General features: G+C 35.5%; 1 protein-coding gene across 2 annotated transcripts in view; it reads right to left on the bottom strand.

The window, feature by feature from the left end:
- Wb (wing blister) overlaps window positions 1–26,588 on the bottom strand; it is a 227,041-nt gene that overhangs the window by 63,226 nt on the left and 137,227 nt on the right. Inside the window, exon 1 of one of the 2 annotated variants that reach the window (XM_070296255.1) lies at window positions 15,179–17,156. The exons of the other annotated variant lie outside the window; for it this stretch is intronic. Coding sequence (XP_070152356.1) covers window positions 15,179–17,009 — 1,831 coding nt within the window. The 5' untranslated portion in view covers window positions 17,010–17,156. Of the gene's footprint in view, window positions 1–15,178; window positions 17,157–26,588 lie in introns of those variants that run through there. 2 annotated transcript variants of the gene reach the window in all.

Genomic DNA, 26,588 nt, shown 5'->3' with positions numbered 1-26,588 from the left:
GCTGCAAGAGGGCAACATTTTGTACAATATCTGCATTAAATAGATGATAACATAAATAAAATGTAAATAAACGAAAAGTAAAAAAACGAAAACTTGTTTTGTTTCTTTTTTTGTGATTTTCTCCAAAATGGAGGAAAAACGAGCTAACCTCTAAAGGACTTTCTGTCTTAACTTTTCGGTCCCCTACACGCTGCTGAAGTTTTGCCATTTAAATTGAGTACACTCTATATAGAATGTATGTCTTATTACAATTAGAGAGAGAAAGAGAGAGGGATATCCGCGCATTTATCGCGATACTATTTCCTCGAATAATTATACAGTCAAGAGTCCACAGGTACACAAATGTAATCTCTCATGATCCAATAATGCGCCGCACCTGTCTCAGCTCCTGTGTTATTACCGGAGTCACCGTTTCGCATTATCTCTCCAAGGGACGTGGGCGTTTTCACGAGAGAAACCACCGCTGCCTAAATTGCGATTTACCGGAAAACACTTCGACCGCCGCTATCTCGGTAGTCTAATGAACCCAACAGAGACGTTTGCCAGTTCCCATCACGAAGCCGGCCTTTTCTCTCCGCGCTGTAGCAGAGGCATTTCTCTCCTCTGGCCTTGTGCATTGTGTAAGGGTCAAGGTTCGTTGAATCGCCCGGAAGACTCGGCCGATTAAATACCGCAAGGCAATCGCGCAATTCGTTTGTCCGCGCCGCAGTTGCACGAACGGAATGTATAGTACAAAGGAGCGAGATTTAAAGCTTCCTGAGGAGATTTAAATATTCGTACAGAATCGCTATATACGAGATGTTCTAAGTAAGATCAGTGAAACCTCAGAGTCTTATAGAAGATTGAATTTGGAACAGAAAAATTTCTATAAACATTGGTCCGGAAACGCTTCGTTAAAAAGTTATAGCTAATAAACTCTTTATAAATAATTATGTAGTTATGATCAAAATTTAATAAGAATATTTTTTTTCATTTTTAAAAATTATCAAAAAATATGATTTTTCGAAGTTTATTAGCTATAACTTTTTAATGGAGCATTCCTGGACGTATGTTTATAGAAACATTTTCGTTCCAAATTCAATTTCCTATAAGATCCTGAAGTTTCATTGACTTGGAACATCCTGTATATAAAACGAGTCTGTAAAATAGCGATTAATTTGAGTTTGTGTTACAATACCGTGGTAATGTAACTGAATAAAATAATATCGCGATCCACAACTGACAGCGTGCTGGCGTTTTTCTGTTTCTTTCTCGCATCGATAATACAATCCACAAAAATCGCAAGAAAAAAAAAATCATTTCCCATATTTTTTTTAATGCTACATAAAATTTCAAAATTGCTCCATCATATTACAATTGTAAGAAACGTTGCGAAAAACTGCTATGAGAAAAATTACAATTCTCTCGTTTCTATTAAGCTTCTATTAAAGTTATTAATTGTTGAATCTTCTAATATATCAGATTTTAAATCAGCTTGATGATTGGCGATAGAATAGATTCCCGTTACCGCGATCGCACTTGCGATTTAACCGTGCTAGATTCGCTTCATTAAATATATGCCGGAATGCGTCTCGCAGTCGCGTTTGCGCCGAGAAAAATCGCGCCGGACGAGTAAACGAATGGAGCCGGTGTGATTTTCTTATAAATGAGACACGCCGTTTACGCAGGCGACAGTTGTCGCGATCAGATATCGCGCGAGTCGACTCGATTTTCCATCAACGCGCGAATCCCTGATAAGGTAATTAATTGGCGAGCGACTGTTCGCTGCCCATTCGCGTCAATTCGAAATTACCTTAACGCGCTCACGCTGCGCTCGTACGCAATGGTATATTTAATTGCCCACGCTTAATTACACTTATAAACGCCGCGGTTTGGTCGTTGACGCGGTAGGAAGCACACGGAAATTACGATCCTACATGTATAAGATACTCCGCAGGCATTATTAATGTACGCGAAATGGAGCTTCTTTCAAGTATGTAATTAAATCGTCCAGCTTAGCTAGAACTTATTCGGCAAAGATGAAGGAATTTCATTATAAATGCGAAAATTCGTCAAAAAATAAATAACTATAATTCAAGTTAAGTAAATAAATAATTAATAATTCGAAGCTAGAATGATAATCAGTTAAATAAAAGACAAAACGTACAATTACACATGAATTATATTTTACGTCGGTATTAATTTTGGTGAATGTTTACATTAACTTACACCTCACGGATCGTTTTCATTTTTCACATATATTATAGAGGGCACATTCCTAAGTAACACGCACTTTGAATTTTGTGGCGCTCTCTTCTAGTTCCAGAGATATGCAATTTTAGAAGTTTCACAGCTTTAATGCTTTTTCTGTTATAAAACAAGTAAAAATAATGTTTGTTTACGTTGTATTTGTGTAAAGCAGACGTGGAAAAAGTGTTTGTTTATTGTTTGAATTTCCGAAAACGAAGCTCCTTGAATTTTTCCATTTTCCACGCGAAGCGAGGTTCAACGCAAACCTATGTGTCTAGTTTTGTAATAGTGGAGCCCCCCCCCCCGCCCCCCGCAGGGTAGTGTGGAACATAATGTCTCCACGCATATATCTTTTAATGCGTAAATCTAAAATAGAAAGTTGTAAACTCATGTGAAACCTTATTTCGCATTAAAAAGTATATGCGTGGAAACAGTATGTACCGCTCGCTCCCCTCCGCGAGAGGGCTCCACTATCAAAAAATTAGACATATAGGTTTGCGTTGAACCTTGCTTTGCGTGGAGTAGCAATTGTGAAAAAGTATAATATACAATTTTTTACATCTTATTAAATGATATATTATTTTATAAATCATTTGTATGAGGATATACATCTGCCATAATGTTAAAAAATTCATCAATACGTTCATCATAATTAAATTGACGTTTAAATAATAACTCGTGAACAAAAGAAATTCTTAGCGAAAAAATACACTGACGCAAATGTAAACTGTCCTCTTTTAATTATTCAAGTAGAGAACTATTAATTTTTTTATCGCCCTATTTGAGGAACAAGAAGTAGAAAAAAGGCTTAAGTCTTACACAAATTACACTTATCGAAATTGTCTAGAATCCATAAACGTGAGAGGATTTAAATTAAAAATAAGAGAACAATTTCGATATTTATCGCGCTTATAATTATTCTTCGACAAGGCATATTCAGTTTTGCCTTATCGCGAACACGATGATGTAGGAAGAGTTCACGCGCGCCTCGGCTATACTTTTGTTATCACACCCCGTACGATCGCGATCGCTCGCCCACGCTCAGCATGTGCCTCTCCCAAGAACGAGTACCACTTCGATACTCGCTGCATAACGAGATGTAGTTATGTACTCACGTATGCCTCACCCGGTGTAATACCCGGTCGCGGTATCCTGCTGGTGCATCTATCCGTTTTGTTTGCTTCGCACGCAGACGGATTAGAGGTCCCGTGATGCTGGGTTCTCGTGCGCATGCTTTCTCTCTCTCTCTCTCTCTTCCTTTCTCTACACCTGTTATTGAATAATAACCACCATATATAGCCGATCCTCGATCGAGACTCGATCAGCACTCTGATCAGCACGAACCCTATCGATCGCTCGTTATATGTACATTACATCCCGACAGATGATCGTAGAAAATGGCGGAGTTCACGAGCGGAATCCACGAAGCGCAAAAGTTCTCCGCTGTTTCCGACTTCGATAAAATTGTAACGGAAATTGGGATAAGAATGCAAAAAGATATGCAACATCGCACGATCAATAATTCCGGAAATATAGCGACAAATCGAAATACAGAGTGTCTTATTCGGGGCGAGCATTAAACACGCACTATCGCTGCAGGACACGCTACTGTCGGCAATTTTACGCACGACCCCACATTAATATACAGCTGCGTTCCGTGACGATCGAAAAAAAATGCTTGACAGCGTATTTACCATATTAGCTCTCGCCTCATCAATTATTACAAGCACCAAGTTGAACCGTAATTTAGTTGTCAACTGCAGCACCACACAATCACAAAATGACTGTTTAAAGTAGAAATCGAAGAAAGAACTGAATTTTTTTTTTAAATAGGGAAGAAACTAATCGTAAGTAAAAAACCGATATTAAGGAGTAAAAAATTGTTCTTTTGATAATTTTGAATGACAGTGTCAGTTCTCTTCAAACAAACGATGGTATGGAAATTAAATTAAATTAATTACATTAATTTGAATTAATATAATTAATCTTGTTTATTGGATTAATCAATTGAGTTCGAATATTTTAAAACAGGTTAATTTTGATTTTTATAATTCAATGATATTTTTTGATGTTCTTTATTTTTAAGGTTTCATAAAAGTTAAAGGAAAAATCTCTCAAGCATAGTGAAATTGTTGTTATGTTTGTGTTATTTTGTGAACCAAAAGTGAGAATAACATAGAACATGGAATCTGATACCTAATTTTACGAGGGGTAGGTCACTAGTGGTTATAGTGTACAAAAATTACCCTTGATACGGATTACCTTTAAATTACCTCAGATTACTTAAGATCATCTTGGATTACCTCAGATTATCTGAGGCTACCTTGAGGGACTACATACACCTAGCGGTAGGAAAAATAGGGGGAAATTTGACAATTTTTTTTTATAAAAGAAATTTTTTTATTAAAAAATCTCTGGCTACATCTTAAAGTAGGTCCTTAATGTATATTTGGTAAAATTTTCATTAATGAATATTGAAAAATGTATCGTGGAGACGTCATCTCCTGGAAGCTGTTCGGCGATGCGGTAACCATTGTAGCTCCTCCAATTTTTATCTGAAATCAAAAACCAATAAATCTTCTTAAAGTATATAAGAAAAGGAAGTTTTTGTCGTAGTTGATTTTTTAAATTGTAATTTTTCGAAAAATGGCGGCCATTTAAATGCAAAGATATAATTTTTAATCGGATACCTTCGCATTCAAATGGCCACCATTTTTTGAAAAATCAAAATTTTAAAAATCGGCAACAGTAACTTCCTTTTTTTTTATATATTGTACTTTAAGAAATTTTTTTGGCTTTTGATTTCAGATAAAAATTAGGGGAGCTACAATGGTTACCGCTTCGTTGAACAGCTTTCAGGAGATGACGTTTCCATGGCACATTTTTCAATATTTATTAATGAAAATTTTACCAAATATATATTAAAGGACCTACTTTAAGATGTAGCTACAGATTTCTTAAAAAAAAATTTTTTTTATGAAAAAGAAATTGTCAAATTTCCCCCTATTTTTCCTACCGCTAGGTGTATGTAGCTCCTTAAGAGCCAACTTCACACATAGGTCTTTAAGAATACCTAAAATTACCTACAAATTATTTGATATTATCTTTAGATTACTTAGATTACCCAAGATTATCTGAGAATGCTAAAGATTATTTAGAATTACCAAAAATTATCTTGGATTACCCAAAATCTCCTTTGGATTGCCGCTGAATTACCTAGCTCTTGTACAAAAATTACCTCAGTGACCAACCTCTCGTAATTTTAGTATATTTGATGCTTTTTTTTTTCAAAACCGTCCATCGAAGGTTAATAAGTAAGCATCAAAATTCGATTTTTGTTACAAATTTTTAAAAATAAACATTTTGAATAATTAATGGGACAAAAAACTCATTTTCGGGGAGTAAAAGACAATGATTCATCGAGTCTTTTACCCAAAATTTTTTTTTGTTACCCTTTTGATCTCTAGTTTGAAGTGTCTAATTTATCGCGTGTGCGAGGTGTGTTATTTCATACATAGATTAGATTTATATAAAGATATAAACTCTGCTGTGCGAAATGAAAAAAAATAAGAATATTATTCATATACTCCGATAAATCGCAAAATACTTTCCTTCTCTTTCACATCGCATATCGCAATATTTCTCGACGTATGCAATCATCATGGCCTAAATCTTATTACGCTATCGGTTAAAAATCGCTCTTTCACCTACGCTAATAAAACGTGCCTATCTACGCGCAGCGATAACTAATGCGAACCGTTATTTACGATTACGGTCGCGGCGCCGCGATCTGATAAGTACCGAGAGGGGGGGGGGAGGGAGGGGAATACGATGCAAATTATGCAGACGTACGACTCCCCCTAAGCCGATATACGAGGTCGTTGGAAAAATCACGTAGCGCAAACAGTCGCGAAACGAGCGCGCGACCGCAGAATTAAATGCGCCGCGCGCACGCGGCCGATCTGGACCAACCGGCAGGAAGGAAGTTCGCCTTCTCGGCCGGACACGAGAAACTGAGATATCGCGAGATATATGCCTACACAAGCTCCCCGGTCGGGGAGGGATGCGGTTCAAAGCCGCCGCCGCTCGCGCGCGAGCGGTGCATCGCCGCGAGCACGTTGCATCTCGTGATGCACTCACTGTATCTCGTGCGCCGGCGAGACAAGAGCAAGGGAAGAGGAAGAAGGAGGACACTCAGGTCGTATCTTCTCTCTTCCCTTATGTTGTCGCACGATACTCGATATACGCGATTTAATTGTCCTTCCCCTCGCCGCGCATTCCGAGTCTATTCCAAGAATATTGGTTAATTAATGTTATATATTAGGAAATGTGAAAAGAACAAAATAAATTCTTAACTCTTCCTTCCTCTTAATTCTTCTAAATAATCTTATCTCTTTTATTTTTATATCAATTATTTTTATAATTTTATCTTTCATTATTTTAATCTTAAATTAATCAATTTCTTTAAAATTATTAAAAAATTTCTCTATTTGAATGTGAGTTTGATCCATTATCAGAATCACATTTAGAATTCAATTCTTTATAATTAAATTAATGTTTTTAATTTTTGATACTGAAATTACTTTATTAATTCCTTTAATTTATAAATTAAAAAAAAGATTAATTTATAATATTCTCATCGTCTCTATTTTTAATTATTTTAATTATATAATAATAATGGTTTATCAAATAATATTAGTTTAATTATTAAATATTTAGAAAAAATTAATATACAGGGTGTCCGACAAGTAAGTGACCAAACTAAAGGTGAAGGTAGATTGGGTTAAAGTGAGTCGAAAAGTCCTGAACCATTTTTTTTTATTACGCTTAATGAACAAGTTATTATTGATTAAGTCTGTCCAATCAGCGTCGACTCTTAGCCGCGCGCCTGATAGTGTGTGTGAGCGCTCCATCACTACGGCTACGCACACTATCAATCGAGCGGCTCGCTGACGTGCGTCTGGCTAAAAATCGGCGCTGATAGGCTAGACTTTACTCAATAATAACTCCTTTATTAAGCGTTATAGAAAAAAATGGTACAGGACTTTTCTTTTCAGTTTGATCCAATCTACTTCCACATTTCATTTGGTCACTTACTTGTCGGACACTCTGTATATTATCTTATATTAAAATTTTCTTTAAGAATTTTCAGAATCACACCCATGTACATAGTACACTTGAAATGTCGAGCTGTCGTTAATTATTAATTAGATTCGATCGAATATAATAATCGACATCGTAATCGATTATCAACACGTTGCGCCTGCTCGACTTAAAGTAATTCAATGACGCTGATCTTAATTCGCTTTATGCCTGCCTCGTGCTCGGCACGAAGGTCTAGAGAATGCTATAACGAGTTAGAAACGAATCGAGAATTTACGAGCACCGATGGGCAGATCTTGATACGGTAATAAACGATTAACCCGAGGTAGATGCGGTTTATCACGTTACTACCGGAATACCGAGTTTAGAATTTTCAAATATTAATCACGGAACCTCTCTATAGAATTTGCATCTCATTTCTAGAATTTTGATACAGTTCATAAAGACTTTTCGCTTTTTATATAGGAATTTAGATAGCTCCTATTTGTACCATCAAGTGGACAGTGGATGATTTAAAAGATTTAACAAAGCTTAAAAAATCGGCAAAATTGTAAATAGTTTTAAAAGAAGCTGATCAGACTGCTTGAAGTATCAAAGTTTATTTTTAATAAAAAATTGAGATTGAAAGTAAAGGAAAAATATCTCGATTCAGGTAACTAAAATCATTCCTAAAGCTAACTCGACGATGCGAATACCTTCACCAACACAATATCGCCATTGTTACACGCTTCTTCCCCGAGTGTATACAGGATGTAACAGAATATCCGTATCAGCAGTTTTTTAAGGAAACTACGCATTTTCGTGAAAAATGTTTCATGCAAAAGTTGTAGAGCTCTAAGTGGCGTATTATATAATAATATTAGTATGACCTTGAACAGCACCGTCAAGGTCATATAAAAATCACTTGGAATTTTTTAAATGGAATCCCCTATATTTCATTACATATTCTTGTAGCTTACCTCGAGAGCTTTCCAAAATACTGTAATAAAGTATTTAAGTACTTTTTGAGTTATTTTATATTTTAATCTGACATATTTTGATATAAAAAATAAAATATTTCGTAAAATATCAAGTTTTCGATAATCTTACCGTAATACTTTTATGTACAGAATAATGAGACAAATCAATTAGTGCAAAAAGAAAAACACAAATAATTATTTAAAAAAATACATTGTAAATAATTTTCCTAAAAACAATTTTTTTTTTATACTAATTGATTTGTCTCATTATTCTGTTCATAAAAGTATTACAGTAAGATTATCGAAAACTAAATATTTTACGAGATATTTAATTTTTTATATCAAAATATGTTAGATTAAAATATAAAATAATTCAAAAAGTACTTAATAAAAAAATACTTTATTATAGCGTTTTGGAAAGCCCTCGAGGTAAGCTACATGAATGTGTAATAAAAAATTGAGGGTTCCATTTAAAAAATTCAAAGTGATTTTTATATGACATTGACGGTGCTATTCAAGGTCATACTAATATTATTAGATAATGCGCCACTTAGAGCTCTGCAACTTTTGCATGAAACATTTTTCACGAAAATGCGTTGTTTCCTCAAAAAACTGCTGATACGGGCGCTCTATTACATCCTGTATAATCCGAAGCGCATATTCTAAAACACTGTGCTCGAAAAGTTTTATCTCGACTGGAAAGAAGACTCGGCATATCGTGTGCGCGGGTCGTTTCGCTCAAAAAGGCTACAAAGGCAATCTCGCTTAAACGAAGGATCGCATCGCGAGGGATCATCGCGGGAATAAGATACGTCTTTTCTAGACCTTTGATCCGCGTGCGTGCTTGCTCGCGAGCTCTTTAAGTAAACCCGTGCGATGAGTTACGGCGCGACGAAAATAAGAGCAAATATAACGGAGCGAGCGGTAAATTCTCGACGAAGAGTCGAAGGGGGTTGTTGCTGCGCGTTATATCCCCGTTGTAAATTACTCTTATCACGCGCGTTGAATATCCTGACAGCCGACCAACGAAACGAGAAGGGAACCACCGGATTGAAATGTATGTGTCTTATGTTTTCTTTATCGCGACTTTACTTATGGCCCGAGTGAAAAAAAAAAATTCTAGTCGATATGCCTGATAATATCTCTAGACGGAAGGAAAATTATGAGAGCGATGGAATTTTGTAGACAAATATAAATCTCTCGATTTCTTTTGCCTTGTAAACTCTCCACGTTTTTATAAAGCAGAAAATATTCTTTGTTAAAAAAACTGTTACTTAAAAGAAGTAAAGTAAACTGAGTAATCATTTTTCTTAGCAATAGAATAATATTTTTTGGTGTGTACATGGTGTTCCAGGTTAGGTTAGGTCAATAAAACTTCAGGGTTCTACAGAAAATTGAATTTGAAAGAAAAAATGGCAATGTTGTAGTGAATAGAATTAAATATGCAATTATTAACCTTAGGCTACAATGTCCTGTAACAAAAGATCTGCAATTTTAATTCATGATTCACAATTCTCGATAGGTATCACTGATTAAAGCGTGGAGGGCGATTACGATAATTACGGCCCCCTATTTGAAAGGTCGTTTCTTTTGACGAGGAACACGGGAAAAACAGTAAAAAAAAATTTCCGACCAATAGTTTTCGAGATATGTCACTTTAAAGTATTGGACATGATAATAAAACTTTATAAAAACGGACCCAACGATGTTGACCTTGACATATGTTGTCAAGATCATGATCTTGAGTAACTTTTTCTTATAACTTAATCGGCGGTCTCTTATAATTTTTGAGATATTTAAAGTTAAAGTTTAATTCGAAACGAAAATTTGGTTTGGGTTATATAACGTAATCAAAACCAGATTTTAGTTTTAAATCAAAAAAAGGTTTGGGTGTTAGGTTATGTCTTTCGGAAGTCGATACTTTACAACGCGAAGCGAGGTCCACCCTATAATTGTTGTGTAGGTGGATTGGGTTAGATTCGAAACGAAAATTTGGTTTTCTACTGTTTTTCTCGTGTTTCCATTCAAAAATGCTTTCAGAAACAACCTTTCAAATAGGGGGCCGTAGTTATCGTAATCGTGCGAAGCGTGGCACTAGAATTGTATTTAATAAAGCGTTTCAAGAGAAATCAATGTTAATTTAAAAATATATATAAAAAGTATTAATTATAAATTTCAATATACTTTTTCAACTATACCAAATGTTTCGGATCAGGTCAATGAAACTTTAGGATCTTATAAAAAATTTAATTTGGAACAAAAAAGTTCCGATAAACATAGGTCCCGAAACGCTCCATTAAAAAGTTATAGATAATAAACTTTATAAAATCACGTTTTTTTAATAATTTTTAAAAATAGCTTCAGAATCCTTCATTCATTTGACAAAAGTAAGAAAATAAATCTAATGGATAATTAAACAATAAATTAAATTACACCAATTTCATTTAATTCTGACAAGGCGTTCGAAAGAAAATAAGCTCAAAACAACGAAAGAAGCAGAAACTTGAAAAAAATCATCTTTCGATGACCCTTGTGTAAAGACTACATTCGTAATACAAACATTGCAATTGCAAACATAAAAATGTTCTTATTAAATTTTGATCGTAACTATTACTTACAGAGATTTTATTAGCTATAACTTTTTAACGAAGCGTATCCGGATCTATGTTTATAGGAAACTTTTTGTTCCAAATTCAATTTCCCATAAGACTCCGAAGTTTCATTGACCTTACCTGGAACACCCTCTGTATATATTAAAACACTTTCTATGTTAAATTTGCATCTATGATAATTGCCTATTTTTGCCTTCGGAAAGATGCAGCGTAACTACCGTTAATTAAATATAATCCTTATGACGAAGGAGATTAGAACCGAGAGAACGCCTTCGCGATTGTCGTATTAAAATCGTCTTATTTTTGTTCGAAGGCGAACGAGAGTCGTTGGCACATTGCGAGTGACAGTAATCTGCTTGAGCGACGCTGATATGTTACTACAAGCTTAATATTCCTGTGATGTTACGTAATCATTCTTACGGGACTCTTACGGACTTTAATAGCACGAGAGAACGTTCTCTCTATTTCTATCTAAAGGATTAAGACGCAATATCATAAAATATTTTCGAATATTATAAGATCGTATTACTATTTCAAAATTATAAGATGCGAATTAATCTGGAATTCCCTTGTCCCGATAAAATATATTATCATGCATAACGTTACTTTAATACACGCTTGATATACATATGCAAAAAGCATAATTGAATTCTTTCATTTATTTCAGAAAAAAGTTTCGATTCGGAATGTCGATAAAAGTGCGCATTTATAACGCTTCTCAAAGGCCGACTACGCTTTTGCGCCCACCCTCACGCACTTTTCCACGCACGATTACCAATCTTCACGCACACACGCCCTACATTCGCGCAGACGGACTGCGAACAAAATCGCTAATCTAAGGTGGACGACAGAGCGAAATTGAAATTTCATGCCGCGATGAAAATTTCGCCATTATCTTTGAACGCATAGCAGCACGATGAAGTCTTTCTTTATCTCAGAACTGGCTTACGATGTAGCGATTAATGTGAAATAAAATGGTATTAATGAATTCATCATCGATCTTTTAGTAAGCGCGCCAACATCTTTCATCCTCCTATTTTTTATCAATCAACGCATTATTCGTTAATTTTAATCTCTAAAGTTAGAGAAAATTCTAATTTTCGCGGAACAAAACACTGTCTTTTAAATGCCCTAGAAATTTATTTAAATAAATTCTTTTTCATTTCTTTTTAAATATATTATTTTTTTTTTATATTTTTTGTTAACTTAATAAAAAAAACTAGCTCTTATATTTATAGTTATTTTTTTTTTTTTCGAAAATAATTTTAATGGATTAATGAGACTTTTGCGGCAAATTACATCAAATTCGATATAATTTCGAATTTTTAATTAGATATATAACAAAAATTTTATTAATTAAAAAATAGTAATTACATAACTATATAGCCAATTGAAATGCGAGCTACGTTTAATATTAAAATAATAATAGTTAATTAAAATCTATTATATAAAAGCTTAACGATAATAAAAAATCAATTTGCAGTGTAATCAAAATATAAAGATATTAAATATATAAAAGAAAAATAACAAAATTGAGAAAAAAAGACTTGTTTTTTTTTTTATATATTTGCATACTAAACTACATCGTTTATCAAGCGTATTAAAAATTTATAAGTACGTAGATTTAATGACTCCGAGTATGTTAAAATCGCGAGAAAAATCATCGCGTCGTGAAATATTCGCGTGAGGGCGATCGTCTGTGGAATCCGACCGGGAAATTTAATGGATATTGAACGACCAGGAGAGAGGATGACGGTGATTAAAACGCGCGAGCCGCGCGATCCGGCGCGCGTCAACGCCGAGATCTACGCCCAGGCCACCCTGCGAGCGAGCGTTTCCACGAGCGATTACAGGATCACGGCGCGAGAGCACCGGGGGCCGATTTAAGCACCGTCGTTTTTGCGGCGTCCCTCGTCGTCGGGATGCTCCAGACTCCGAGTGGACTCGTAACTTTGTAAACGATGCCAGTGTCGGCGAAACGCGAATTCATGCTTTCCGTATTAAAATTGATTAATCTCGCACGCTCGCATAATCGAGCTTGATTATTATTAAAAGTCACCGCGTGTATATTACATCATACGAGATAATTTATCGTGTCAATTTGAAATCAACTAGTTCATACAATTTAGAGTTCTTTAAATATATAAATAAAATAAAGAAATAATATATAAAATACATTCAAATATAAATCTGACTTGCAAATCTTCCAGTTTTTCGCATTTTTCTCAATAATTTTTTCTTAAAAGATCTTTTCTTATGGAAAGTTACGAATTGTGATTTTAAATTTCTCATAGGATTGTTAAAATATGAAATTGAAATATACATATGTTAGACGCGCGATGCCAGCAAGTATGTTCCCAACAGGTATGGAAGTGTCTCTCTACGCGGTTAAATATTTGCAGTATTTATCAGTGTAAATGTTAACTCACAAAACATTAGTGTAGGCTCTAAATATGCCTTTCTTATGAGATACCTCCCTCGATTAGGTAAGTTTCTAAACAAATAAAATCCTCTCTCGAGCTCGAAAAAAGTTAAAAATGAAAAATCAATTTGCAGTAATCAAAATATTAAATATTAAACATCTAGAGTTTTTTTTTTCTTGAGAACAAGGCTTGTTGTTTTTTGTCGTAAAAAAAAACTCGTTTTTTATGGAAAAAAAATTATCTTCGTATTGTTATTGTATATTTTTCTACAGGCAAATCTTGACGCACTCGAAATGCACATGGACAGGTCGCGGGACTATCTTTTTTTAAATTTCATATCCGTCAATAAACATTTTAATCGCGTTTATCATCACGAATAGGGAAACGTTTCGCGAGATGCTTTGCACAAGTATCGTCACATCCTTCTCGGTCTATCCTTCCTCAAACGTTGATTACGATTTATCGCGTCGCTGTTTATACCGCGCGAAACTTCGAGCGATGCACGGTTAATGAGCTACATCCGTGCTCTTCGAGTTCCTCTCCTCGTCGAAGGTCGAGGGTCGATCGTCTGATCGACGCGAGATGGTAACAGCTAAGGAGGAAATCGCGCTCAGCGACGGAAATTGTAACCGCTAACTAATGTGGTTGCCAACAGGCTCGCATTGTAAATTACAATATATATGACTGAATAATTCAGAAGAATTGTAACGTTGTAACATTTCTTTTATGTATCTTCTGCGTTTCGCGTCACATCGTTCTCTCGATCGATCGTTCCGATCCTGTTAACTTCGACGATCTCGAGATCGAGTCTGAGGTGGATGACGAATCAGGGGCGTGGAAACGCTTAACGATATTGCATTACGACGATATTGCATTACGCAGATGATTAATGCACTCTACCGGGAAATTAGTTAGAGAATCTCTATATGCGTTCTCGGTTATGAATGATTAACTATTACGAAAACGATTTTTCTTCCGAAAAAAAGTCAGCTGATTCATCTCCTTTAAAATATCGATTAAATCACGAGACAGAACGATCGATAATTTTTTTATGATAATTAATACGCAATCAGGACAAGCTGCATTTTATACGATTTGTAAACGAGAATCAAGATGCTTTTACAGGATGTCTATCCAAAACTTGTAGTGAATTCCAGAGAATTCCCTGAGAATTCCTTGAGAATTCCCTGATTTTTCGGGTAATTTGTTCAAAATTACAGGTAAAAATAGAGAATTTTTAAATGGAACTTTTTAAAGTAAGTTTCTTTTTGTGTGCGTTTTCTAATGCTTTTCACTCATACAGAGAAAAAATAAACCACTTAAATTTTGAATATTAAATTAAAAAATGTACTGAAAAGAATTGAATGATTTCTATAAGATAAACATTTTTCATTTACATAATATTTTCATTTTCTATTATTAATTGTAAGAATTAGTTCGAATAAAATTCCATGAGAATTCTCTCATTTTTCAAGGTAAAGACAAAATCCTTGAGAATTCCAGATTTTCTAGGTTTTTGCAGAAAATAGACATCCTGTTTTAACAGAAATATTAAAGGAGCATACCCATTTGAACTCTCAACATATTGAAAATAAAAAAATAATTTATATAAAAATATAAATCTGCAAATATTTGCATAACCTAAAAAAAAAAAAATTTTTTTTTTAAGCTGAAAATTTTTATTTAAGTACTTAATAATATTGTATTAATATTAATTTTAAAAAAAAGTTTTTATCATATCATTGCGCTGCACAAAAATCTAGAAAATGTATTCATTTTTCGAAGGTTCAAACGAGTATGTTCCCTTAATTAATCGAAGCAATCGCGACTCTTTAGCTAAGTATCTACTCACCGTACTTGAGTCCTCGCCAAGTACTGGCCGGCTTATGATATTTGTATTTAGGAAGCACAATTCTGGGAGGCGGTCGCGAAGGCTGCGAAGGACACGGCTTGTAGACAACCATGCATCGTACACACTTCCGGCTCGTGGGCGGCGCCGCCGGATACGCCGGCTGAATGTGCACGTAGGCCATCGGGGTAACCGATTGAGCGGAATAATGATTCGCGTGTCGTTTTCGCCGATCGCTTATCACCGTCTCGTGTCGATCCATTTTTTGAATCACGGTCGATCCCGCGTTATCACTCCATCCTCCGTAGGCCTGAGCGTCTTCTCGTCGATCGATCGATTGTATTATTTTCTTTGTAAAACTGCGTGTGATTTTGCGTTTGTTCCGCGCAAAAATCGATCGATATTCCGGAATGGGAGCTCCAGTGTCGATTCTTCGATTCTGACTCGCCAACACAAAATTATTCGCGACCATCAGGTCCTTCGAGTCCTCGCCGCGTGTCACTTTACCCCTTTTATTATCCGAGGGAATAATGGAATTCAGAATTTGAAATGCACTTGCGTTGCCCGAAGATCCTTCGTTATCATTTTCATCTCGAAATTCATTATCGACACTGCTATTTAAACCCTCGAAGAGAGCATCCTGCGATCTGTCTTCTGTATTAATTGAAAGATCAGTTTCACGAATGTCGCTCTTGTCATTATTTTCGATATGTTCGACCTCAAATTCTCTGAGATTCCCTTCGCGCCTCGTCTCGTGCCTTCTTCTTCTCGCAGAATCCCGTTCTCCCGGCAGATCTTTACGATCCTGAATCGCCTCCGCGGTCCTCCTCGCGGAAGATTCAGCTCGTTCGCGATTCCCGTGAAAAAAAAGGAGCTGGTCCTCCTGCATTCCTGCAGCAAATCGCCGTGTACTCCTCTTATCTCCTTCCAAGGATTCTAGGATCGATGCTCGTCCTCCGGGCGAGAAACGCGAATTTTCTTCGATCTTATCACGTTGCCTCTGAACGCTTTTATCAGCAATAATTGAGCGAGAAAATGCGGTGAAAATTCCATCTTCATTTTCCGTTCCTGCTTTCGGCGAAATATGCGGATCTCGATCGAGAGATCTACGTCGATCACTGGATCGAACGTTAATACTTATCTCTCGCGATCTAGGAACATCGAGCCTTGATCTCGAATCATCTGCCTTTGGTTCTGTCTCTTCTACTTCGAGTCTGTCGTTACGTAACGTCAGAGAAGTCGTGTCGAACGTCTCTCGATCATCGACTTTTCCATCACGCGATGCTTCCCGCTCCATGAGCCTTCTCTTCTGTTTAGTCTCGCTCGATATTCGAGCTACGATATTAATATCGTCGGTTCGTGTAATTAAGTGGTGTCGATCCCCTTTCCAGGATTCACCTAACGTATCGACGGTTTCGTTCACGCGGAAATTCCGCCGTAGTAGCAGTCCGTCACCATGGATTTTCCTATCGTCGATATCGATCAACGACGACGCGCGTTCGTTTTCATGAATCGCGTTCGTCTCCGCCGACGAGTCCTCGAACATCGACCCCTCGCCGCGTCGATCCGATCGCGCGCTTCGCTTCCATCGCCTGTCAGCTTCGATCTGCCACCAGAGCAAAACGTCGTCGACATTCTTCGATAAGTAACTCACACTTTCCTTCGATCGTTCGAGGATGGACGGATCGTCGTTTTCTGATCCGTCGATTCGAATCGATCTCGCGCCTTTCGTCCGAATCGTTGACTCGCTCCACCATCGCAAGCCTGATAGCAGAAGGATCCCTGCTCCGAGGGCCAATATGCCCCGGGCCCAGATTGATCTTCCGGGGTACATTTCTACCCCATAGTCAGAAAGAAGATCGTCTCGTCCCGCAGGACACCTGTCATGTCGATCGCATATCCCTTCGAGTGATCCCTTGAGAAAATGCTTCGCTCTTCGATCGACGGTGAATGTTTTTTTTTTTTTTTTTTTTTTTTTTTTTTTTTTTTTTTTTTTTTTTAAAGGATTTCCTCCTACAGAGAACCTTGAAATATTTTTGATTCAAGTCAACGATTAGCAAATTTCAATTGCTACAATTTTTATGAGATTTGACAGTGTGACTTTTACGATTCCTGAATATTAAGTTTTGAATTACATAAATTATAATTTTCTTTTCGGACAGAAAATAAATTTGCAGTGAAATCCAGTTGTAACCACAATTTCGACAATTTACATTTTGCGGTGAGAACGATAGCAGATAGTAAATTATTTTCACGTTACAACAATCACTCTTGAGCAAACTGTTTCCGAGTTTGCCGTTCGACTTTAGAGAAAGTCGGCGACACATTCGATGAATCACTCACACTATCGACAAGCACTCGTTCTTGCCAATATAATTCTTCCGCACCGGTGTCCCCCAAAAAAAAAAGATCTTCCAGATTCCTCCCTCAATGCATCACCTTCATCGTATTCTCTCTTCGCATCGAGCTCGCAGGACAAACGTTCATACAATCGTTTCATCTAAAATTTGCGAATCCAAAAAAGCCATGAATTATAATCCACTAAATGTAATTTGTCCAATAATAATCACACAGAGAGAAAATGAAGAAATTTCGGAGCACGAAGAAATTTTTCATTTAAAATTTTTCGCGATTGAGAGAGATTCTCTGGTAAAAGATCTTTCGTGTATTTCTAAGAAGTTGCTTCGCACTTTTCGATTTCTGATTTTAAAAAAAGAAAAGAACGAAGAAGAAGCGTGCACGTGGACCGCAATGAGGTGAACGTGTACCGGCTTCGAGCGCGGCTCGCGAGACACTGACTTGATACCATTGCCATTAGCTGCCTGTGGTTCTCTCTCTCTCTCTCTCTCTCCGCTCTCCTCTCCGTTGCCTCTTCTTCTTCTTCTTTTTCTTCTTCTACGCCGGCATTCATGTCCACCTCCTCTTCGGGAGGAAGCCGAATCTCTCTGTTTACTATGCCGCGCACGTGGGTGTGCGGACATTCGGTTCGGAGCATCGATACCGGACGAGCAATTCTCATCGCATTCTTGACTCTTTAGATACGGACGTATATCAGTGACGTTGCGATTTCGCGTTGTTCAACGCCTCTTCGATGACGTATAATTCCATGCGTAGAGCGTCAAGGAGAATCGCTCGCGGGCTCTTCGATCTTTTTGACAGTTAATTTTATGTAATTTTTCGAGGGATGATGTATGTGTCATATGTCAAAACAGTAATAAAAGCATGAAAATTTCGTAGATTGTTCTACTATTTCTTTTGAATATTTGTACAAAACCTGAGCGCAATTCTCTTAACGGTTTACAAATTGTTTAAGTTTAGTTTAAAATTAATATTGATTCTTATGAAAGATCGCGTATTGTAGCAGTTATCGACAAATTTGACAAGGAAAAAATATTGCCGACAAAATAAAAATTTTTACATATATTAAAAAAGCTATAATAAATATTTGTGCAAAACTTGATTTAGATCCACCTACTCGTTTAAAAATTATTTACTAAAAATTGTAGAAAACTATTATCTATCTATCTCTCTCTTTCTGCAAATTATTTGTTTCTTTTTTCTGTTTCTTGCAATTGATTTCAGCGGATTTTCACGATCAAAAGTTTTTTACATAAATTAGAAAAAATATTAATTATAATATTATTTTGTAATACTTTAATTCTTTTTATAATCTGAATTTATTTATTTGATTTTTCAAACAATATAAACATAAGAATTTTTTTTTATTTTGACAGTTTTTTTGCTACTATTGTACAGCTAAAACATTCTTAATATAAACTATTCAATACACTAAAAGCATTGTTCGGAAAGTTTTGCACAAAACTGGCGAGTACAGACTAGCGATAACGATTTTTTTTTTTTCAACGTACATCAGTGTCATATACGTTATCTAGACCCACATCGATAAGAATATCTCGCTATAGTTATCTCCCGCTTTCTTCGTCGCTCAAATTTCTCGCTCGATTATTATTCGCATAATTCTGTGACGATAGCACGTGCAAGAAAATGGGTCGATTAATTTGACAAAAAAATTAAACATAATTTCAAGTCATCGTTTTTTTTTAGAATATCCATATGCATTTGTTGCGCATGATTTAAATGAGAGAGGTCGTTGCGTTCATTTCTATAAGAAAGACGACAATGTGCGCATTGTTACCTGAGGAGACAATACTTCGAGGACATCGTGATGTAGAGACGAAAGAAAAAATAAAATCTCGACGTTCTTGCCGGAAGATGTAAATGCCGGAAACTTACTTAGTCCATTTGACATGTATACTTTCGCAGGATTTAAAAGATACTTTAAAGATTAAGTTAACAAATGTCGGGGAGAGAAATAAAAATTTTCGAGACGCACACTTTTAAAGATCGATGACCCATAAAAATCGCGTATGTTCCAATCGCACATCATTTTCCGCGTTATGCAATTTCGCAACGCTCGTAGACTTGAGAAACGTGATGTCTATTAGCGTTACCGTTTTAGCGACCAGCAGCAGACCATATACGTGCAGACAGTAATCACCCTAAGGAGCGTTGTCCTTTAAATCTTTTATCTCTTTTACGAAGCCGAGTAAACCTTGGAATATATTTGCACTTTGCTTGTTTTAAGCAAAGTGGAAAAATAAAAATTCGATTCTAGTCAATTCGGACTAAAATTTCTGTAAACATGGAAATTTTAACGATTAATAATAAAAAACAAGATTTACGATTGTTTTGCATTGGCTGCGATTAATTCTAACGGAGATATTTAACTTGATTATAACGTAAGGCATTTTTTTATGCAGAGGCTATTCTGTACGTGATACGCGGGGCCTTTCCGGGTCGCACGTGCCACGCACCTGTCATTTCCCTGCACACCGTGATTCAAAGCGACCGCTCTTCCCATTAATTAAATATGGAAAGCCACGTGTCGCGCATACAACAAATGCCTACCGGTGTTTAATTGTAGACTTTATAAACTTATCGCACACGTGGTCTCTTCAGCCACGTATGTGCGCTTACCTTTGTAAGGGACTTGTACGAGCCAAGCACGTGCCTCGAAACACAAGCTTGCAAACATTGATTAAAGCCACGTTAAATGGTATATATTGTGATTAAAATAAAAATGTAAATATATTTTAAGATGTTAAGAAATTGATTTGAATGTATATATACATGAAACAATATTCAAGAACATATAATATAATTCTATCACGTGTTAGATAGTTTAAAAAATTAGATAATAAAATAAAATACATATAATTTAAATCTGTATAATGTGAAAATAATTGGTACATTTATTGTATAATGAAATGTTGATCCCATAAATAAAAACTTTATGTCCATATCTAAAAATCTATATTTGATTAAGATTAAGAAAAAGTTAACGTGAATTTCCGTTTAATATCTTTACGTATCTAATATCTCTCGCGTCATTTTTAAATTATATCTACCGTTTCTACAACTATTAATAATAACATGCTATCACATGCTAATGTTTTTCTCTCTTCTTTTTCTCATTGTTAGTCGGACAAACACAAACCGTTTAGACCACCTACGGCTCGCCGAACGTACGCATTCTCTCGCGTAGCTTCATTTTATGCTCGCTATTACAGTTCGGCGTTGCGTAATAGTGTCGCGTTGTTATGAGAAAGCTATTTTTAAGGTAGATTAAAAGGAGAGAAGGAGGGAAAGGTATGCGATCGCACACGGAGCCTGCACACGAGATCGTGAGTCGTGAATTCACGGTGTCTTTATGAGACAGACTCTTTTAAGAGTCCCCTACGGAGTGTCGTGAGCCTTTCATAGTACGATGTCATCGATCTCAGTTTGCTCACGAGAAACTCTTCTTACGGGGCACGCGTTAACCAGCGTCGTGTTTCGACACGTATAAACATCGCCAATCGTATTCATCGAGATTGAGCATGATGCGCTTTTTTCGACGCCTAAAGAAAGAATTCATCGGTTCTAAAATAAGCCGGGGGCCGAGACGTTTTTCGATTCGAGACGGAAAAATTCTAATAAGTACGAAACAAATTATATCTTTATTAATATTCGTATTAGATTATTAAGTTTATTATCATCAGGGTTGGGAGGTAACGCGTTACTTGTAACGTCGTTACCGTTACAGTTTTCACCCTTTTTTCGGTAACGATCGTTACTTTTTTCTGTTTGTAACGGTAACGAATTATAGCCGTTACTTTTATCGTTATTTTTTGGTTCTTTATTACCTTATATCTATTCAATAGATGTATTTTTTGAAAAATATTTTCTAGCCTTCTATCATAGACTGCATTCTGATAGTCATTGCATCAGTACTGAAAATCTATAGTAACGTAAATTATAGATTTTACAATACTGATAGTGAATATTGGAATACGCTCTTAATAATATCAATATTTCTCTTATCAATATTTAAAAACAATGTTTGATAAATATTTTCGACAAAATTGAAATTTGTAAATTACAATTTAAATTCCTATAAAGATAAGTGTATTAAAAAGTAGAGAAATTAACATAAAAAATTAGAATCGTTAAATAAGTTTAATACAAAAAACCGCTTGCTATATAGAGACTAATTTAGAGTTTTTAATTGTAACATAGATTATTACATTTAATATTGATTATTAAATAATTTTATAATCTAATAGCTTATTTTAGCATTACAAAAAAACAAAAACATAACGAAAAAGTAACGGTAACGGTAACGAATTACTTTTTACAAAAAAAAAAAAAAAAAAAAAAAACGGTAACGGTAACACGTTACTTTTATAGAGTAACGTTCCCAACCCTGATTATTATTAATATTTGTATTAGATTATTAATTTTATTATTATTAATATTTGTATTATTAATATTAGATTATGTTAATATTTGTATTAGATATACAGGGTGTCCAAAATTAGACTGACAAACTTCAGATAATTATAAAGGGCACCAAAAGTCAATTTTACGGATAAATCCGAATAACAAGGGAACCCAAGCAAACCCGAAGATTCTGATTTTGATGAAACTTTACGCTTTATGTAAAAGGAATAAATAAATGAATTTAGAAATTTCCAGTTGCGGTCCAAAAACGATTCTAAGGGGTAAAATCATCCCTCGTACGTAGAGCGACTTTTTGCTTTTCCCGATATATCTCGAGAATTATTCGAGATATCAAAAAATGCTTTATACAAAAATTTTATGGTAGAAACACCTTTATTTAACTACATTAATAAAAGTTTGAAATAATAATTTTTTTTTTAAAGATTTTTGTTCTTTTTTTATTCTCTACTACCAAAACGGCTTATTTGCGGACACGGATTTGTTGACAAAATTGGCTTATTTTAATGTCCTTTATAATGTCCTTTATAATGTCCTATATGTCCTTCTAAAGTTTATCGGTCTAATTTTGGGACACCTTGTGTACGATCAAACGTCATCAGACATTTTCAAGCGAATACTAGGAGAAAAACATGTTCGGCATGATTGTGTAATTATACATTATAGATTCGACTTTGAAAGCGGCACTTATCTATGAAATATCGCTGCGTCACATATTCTTTCGTAATAATTTCCGACGGGAAAAGTTCTCGACTCACCTCGTCGCGCCGCGTCGTCATGATTAATAATCTTCGCCATCGACGAGACACAGGAGCATAGCACTCCATAATCATAATGACAAGTTCAGCGATCGCGTCGACTATTCGAAAAAGATAACTCACTTGATATTTCGCTTCTTCATTTTCACTCGCGGTAAGATTAATCTCACGCGATCCAGAGATCAGCGATCCGAGCGCATGGTACAGTGACTTCATTTAACCGACGTGTAACGATTAATAATAAAATAATAATCGTCCACTGATAGCTCTCATTCTCGTGTAAAACGTCGTGTTTTTTGTGCGCTGACGACTACCACGAAGCGATGCTTGCAATCAGTCTTAAATATTCATATACGTATGTGAGTACACGAGGGATGTTTTTCTTCTAAATTAAAATCTTTCTACAGATAATATATTTAGACAAGAATTGCTGCAGATATTTTTTCTTGGTTTTTAAAATTAAAAATATAATAATTTAATTTAATTTCTAATTATTGATTTCCTAATAAATAATAACATATTGTGTATACCTCTTGCTATGAGAATATACAGGGTGTCCTAGACCACCCGTACACCCCTTTTCTTTCAAACACTAAGCATTTTAGAGAAAAACGTTTACAACAAAAATTGTATAGTTTTGAGGGGAACATAAGATGGTGTCATTGGTTTGACCTTGGATGGTATCGTTAAGGTCAAATCAAGGACACCTTTAATTTCTTAAATGGAACCCCCTATTTTTCATTACATATTCTTGTAGCTTATCTCGAGAGCTTTCCAAAACACTATGAAGTATTTTTTCATTAAGTACTTTTTGAGTTATTTTATATTTTAATCTGACATTTTGATATAAAAAATAAAATATTTCGTAAAATATTCAGTTTTCGATAATCTTACCGTAATACTTTTATGTACAGAATAACGAGACAAATCAATTAGTATAAAAAAATAATTGTTTTTAAGAAAATTATTTACAATGTATTTTTTAAAACAATTATTTGTTTTTTTTAGCACTAATTGATTTGTCTTATTATATATCTATATATATATATATACTATATGTATATTAGTATTATTTAAATTTATTTTACAATATGTATTTTCAAATTGCGTATTATAAATTAATTTAATGCCCATGAGAGGATTTTATTTTCTTTTATTTCATTCGGGACATCTATTATCTGTTATTAATTGAACACGTGTTTCATCGCGTTCATATAAAACAATAAAGTACGGGAACGAGAAATTATTTATCTCATACATAGTTTACGCGTTTTTTTTTTAGATTTACGCGACGGCGAGGATCTTGTAAGGATCATGTAGACAAGATGTAATGTCTCGTAGACATGATTTTACGAGGTTCTCGCGCATCGTGTTCGACAGTGTAATATATAAACTCTAGCAGATGACGTTTAGCGAATCCTCCACGATAAATGGCATCCGTGATATATGCACACAACATCGTGTCGCTTCATCGGCGATGCCAGCGGCCTCTGTCCGTGTATCGGACGCGCCCGCCAAAAGTATCGCATTGATATAAATATAAATCCGGCTCGTAAAACACATAATGAGAGGCGATGATTGACAATCGAGTGCAACGAAGGCCCTCCAACGAGTTGTACCGCGTCGACGAGGGCGATACCCGACGCGATTTCCGGAATGCTTTTTCGACGAAAGAACTCCTACACATAGTGCATTCGAATACATTATTCGAATGACAAACCGAGTTATGGTAATACGAGGTTGTGTAATATTTCTGCTTAATCTTGTTATATCCGGTTTCTGAGATATTTTTACCTGGGAACAGCGGAAGTCCGTTTAGATATCTATCACTGACAAGTTGCGGTTGACGCGACGATTTTTTCTCCATCTTTTCAAATTTTTATTTTTTCCCCTTGTAGAGATGTAAAAAAACCGTCTTTTCTAATATAAAAAAAAACCAGTTGAAAAAATGTTTTTCTTTTTCATGGGAAAAAAAAAAAAAAAAAAATTAAAATTATTTTTTAAATATAATATTATTTTTCTTTATATTTTTTTGTTAACATAATAAAAAAAGCTAAGGTTCTTATATTTTTATTTTTCTCGAAATTTTAATGAATTAATTTTAATGGATTAATGAGACTTTTGAAGTAAATTACATCAAACTCGACATAATCCGGATAATTTTCAATTAAATGCATAACAAAAATTTTTATTAACTAAAAATAGTAATTATATAACTATATAGCCAATTGGAATGGAAGCTACATTTAAAATAATAATGGTTAATTCAAATCTATCATCTAGAAAGTTAAAAATAATAAAGAATCAATTTGCAATAATCAAAATATAAAAATATTAAATATTTGGAAAAAAAAAATTTGAAAAAAAGAAGGCCTGTTTTTTTTCATTAAAAAAAATATATATATATATTTTTTTTTTTCTATTTATGTCTCTATCCCGTTGACAAATACAATGATTCTTCATTTTCGTAACCCTTCATTTGCCTAAATCTCCGTTCGGATATAACAATTTTTAAAATAATATATGATTTAGAATTTCAAATTTTTCTAAGAAACAATCAACTTTACTCTGCGATTATGGCATGCCGGACATCCGCAAGGATTGCCGATTGAATTAGCGATGGGATTATCGCTGGAATAGTACAAACAGTGGAGGTAACTCTCGTTTTCGCATTCGCGAATTCACTTCGCGGCTGCTCTTGGAGACCGGTAATGAGGATCCGCGGGGAAAAGATTTACGATCGAATTCATTGGCATATCGACCTCTCTAACGGGTCTCTCTCTTTCAGTCGTAACGGTCCTGGCTTTTGCCCGAGACGATATTGTATATACGTTGCCACGACTGACGTCCTTATCTTTTTGGTCGAGACGTCACGAGGGATATATGGCCAATTTGCGACTTTTCGGAGCGAGCACGTGGCGCGAAAAATATTGCGGAAAATTATTTCGTGTCAGCGATTAATTGTTTAATGAATAATCTAAAGCAAATTATATTCAAGTGTTTCGTCTAACGAGAAATAAAAAAAATGTTATAGGGATTTATTAAATTCTATCCATTAAAATTAAAATTATTTACAATAAATATTTATTGAAATTAAAGAATAAAATTTTGCTAGATAAATTTTGCTAGAAATAAATTTCAAAAAATAATCTGAGATAGAATTTTGCTAGATTTCGGAAATGAATTTCAGGAGATTGTTTTCGGGATCATACGACGATCTCGAAGAGCGGCGTCTTCAAGAGAGAAGGTTGACCGATTGTATAGAGTATTCATGATGGCACAGGTGGAATATGTATGTACGTGACAACGATGCGTAGATACCGACCTGAGCACAACGATCGACGGAATCGGACATGCCGCGTGGGCACGGCTGCTTTTACAAGGCTCACTCGTCGTGCATACGAGATCTATACGATCTTACTTCCGCGATCGCGTCATCCGCCTTGGTTTTTCCGAGCGCGCGATCTTCGTCGATCGATCTTCTTCGTCCGCGACGAATCACGGATCAGCGACGTTCGTGACATTTCTCTCAAATGCCCACGAGCGTCGAGGATCGAGGCCACAAATGTAGAAAGTTGGCCGCGACTCGGTCTGCGAGTCTGTTCATTGTGCCCCTCCGGCTTTTCTCCCCTCCGCATTTCCACACACGAGGTTCACACGCCCGAGAAGACCGCTGTGGAGACCTCATAGGACTCTGAGAGAGGGCATTCATGAGCGTGCTGATAATGCCGCGCCACACATACGCGTATGAACGAAGGTATGCACATTGGGTGTTTTTCAAAGCTTGTGAAAAGATTCCCTGAGAATTCCCTGATTTTTCAGGTAGTTTGTTCAAAATTTCAGGTAAAATAAGA

The sequence above is a fragment of the Polyergus mexicanus genome, unplaced genomic scaffold (assembly GCF_030449975.1).
Source record: "Polyergus mexicanus isolate NDT 795.1 unplaced genomic scaffold, iyPolMexi1.0 SCAF_1, whole genome shotgun sequence".
Lineage (NCBI taxonomy): Eukaryota > Metazoa > Arthropoda > Insecta > Hymenoptera > Formicidae > Polyergus > Polyergus mexicanus.
The sequence above is the reverse complement of the archived record's forward strand: the minus strand, read 5'-3'. Positions and strand labels throughout refer to the sequence as shown.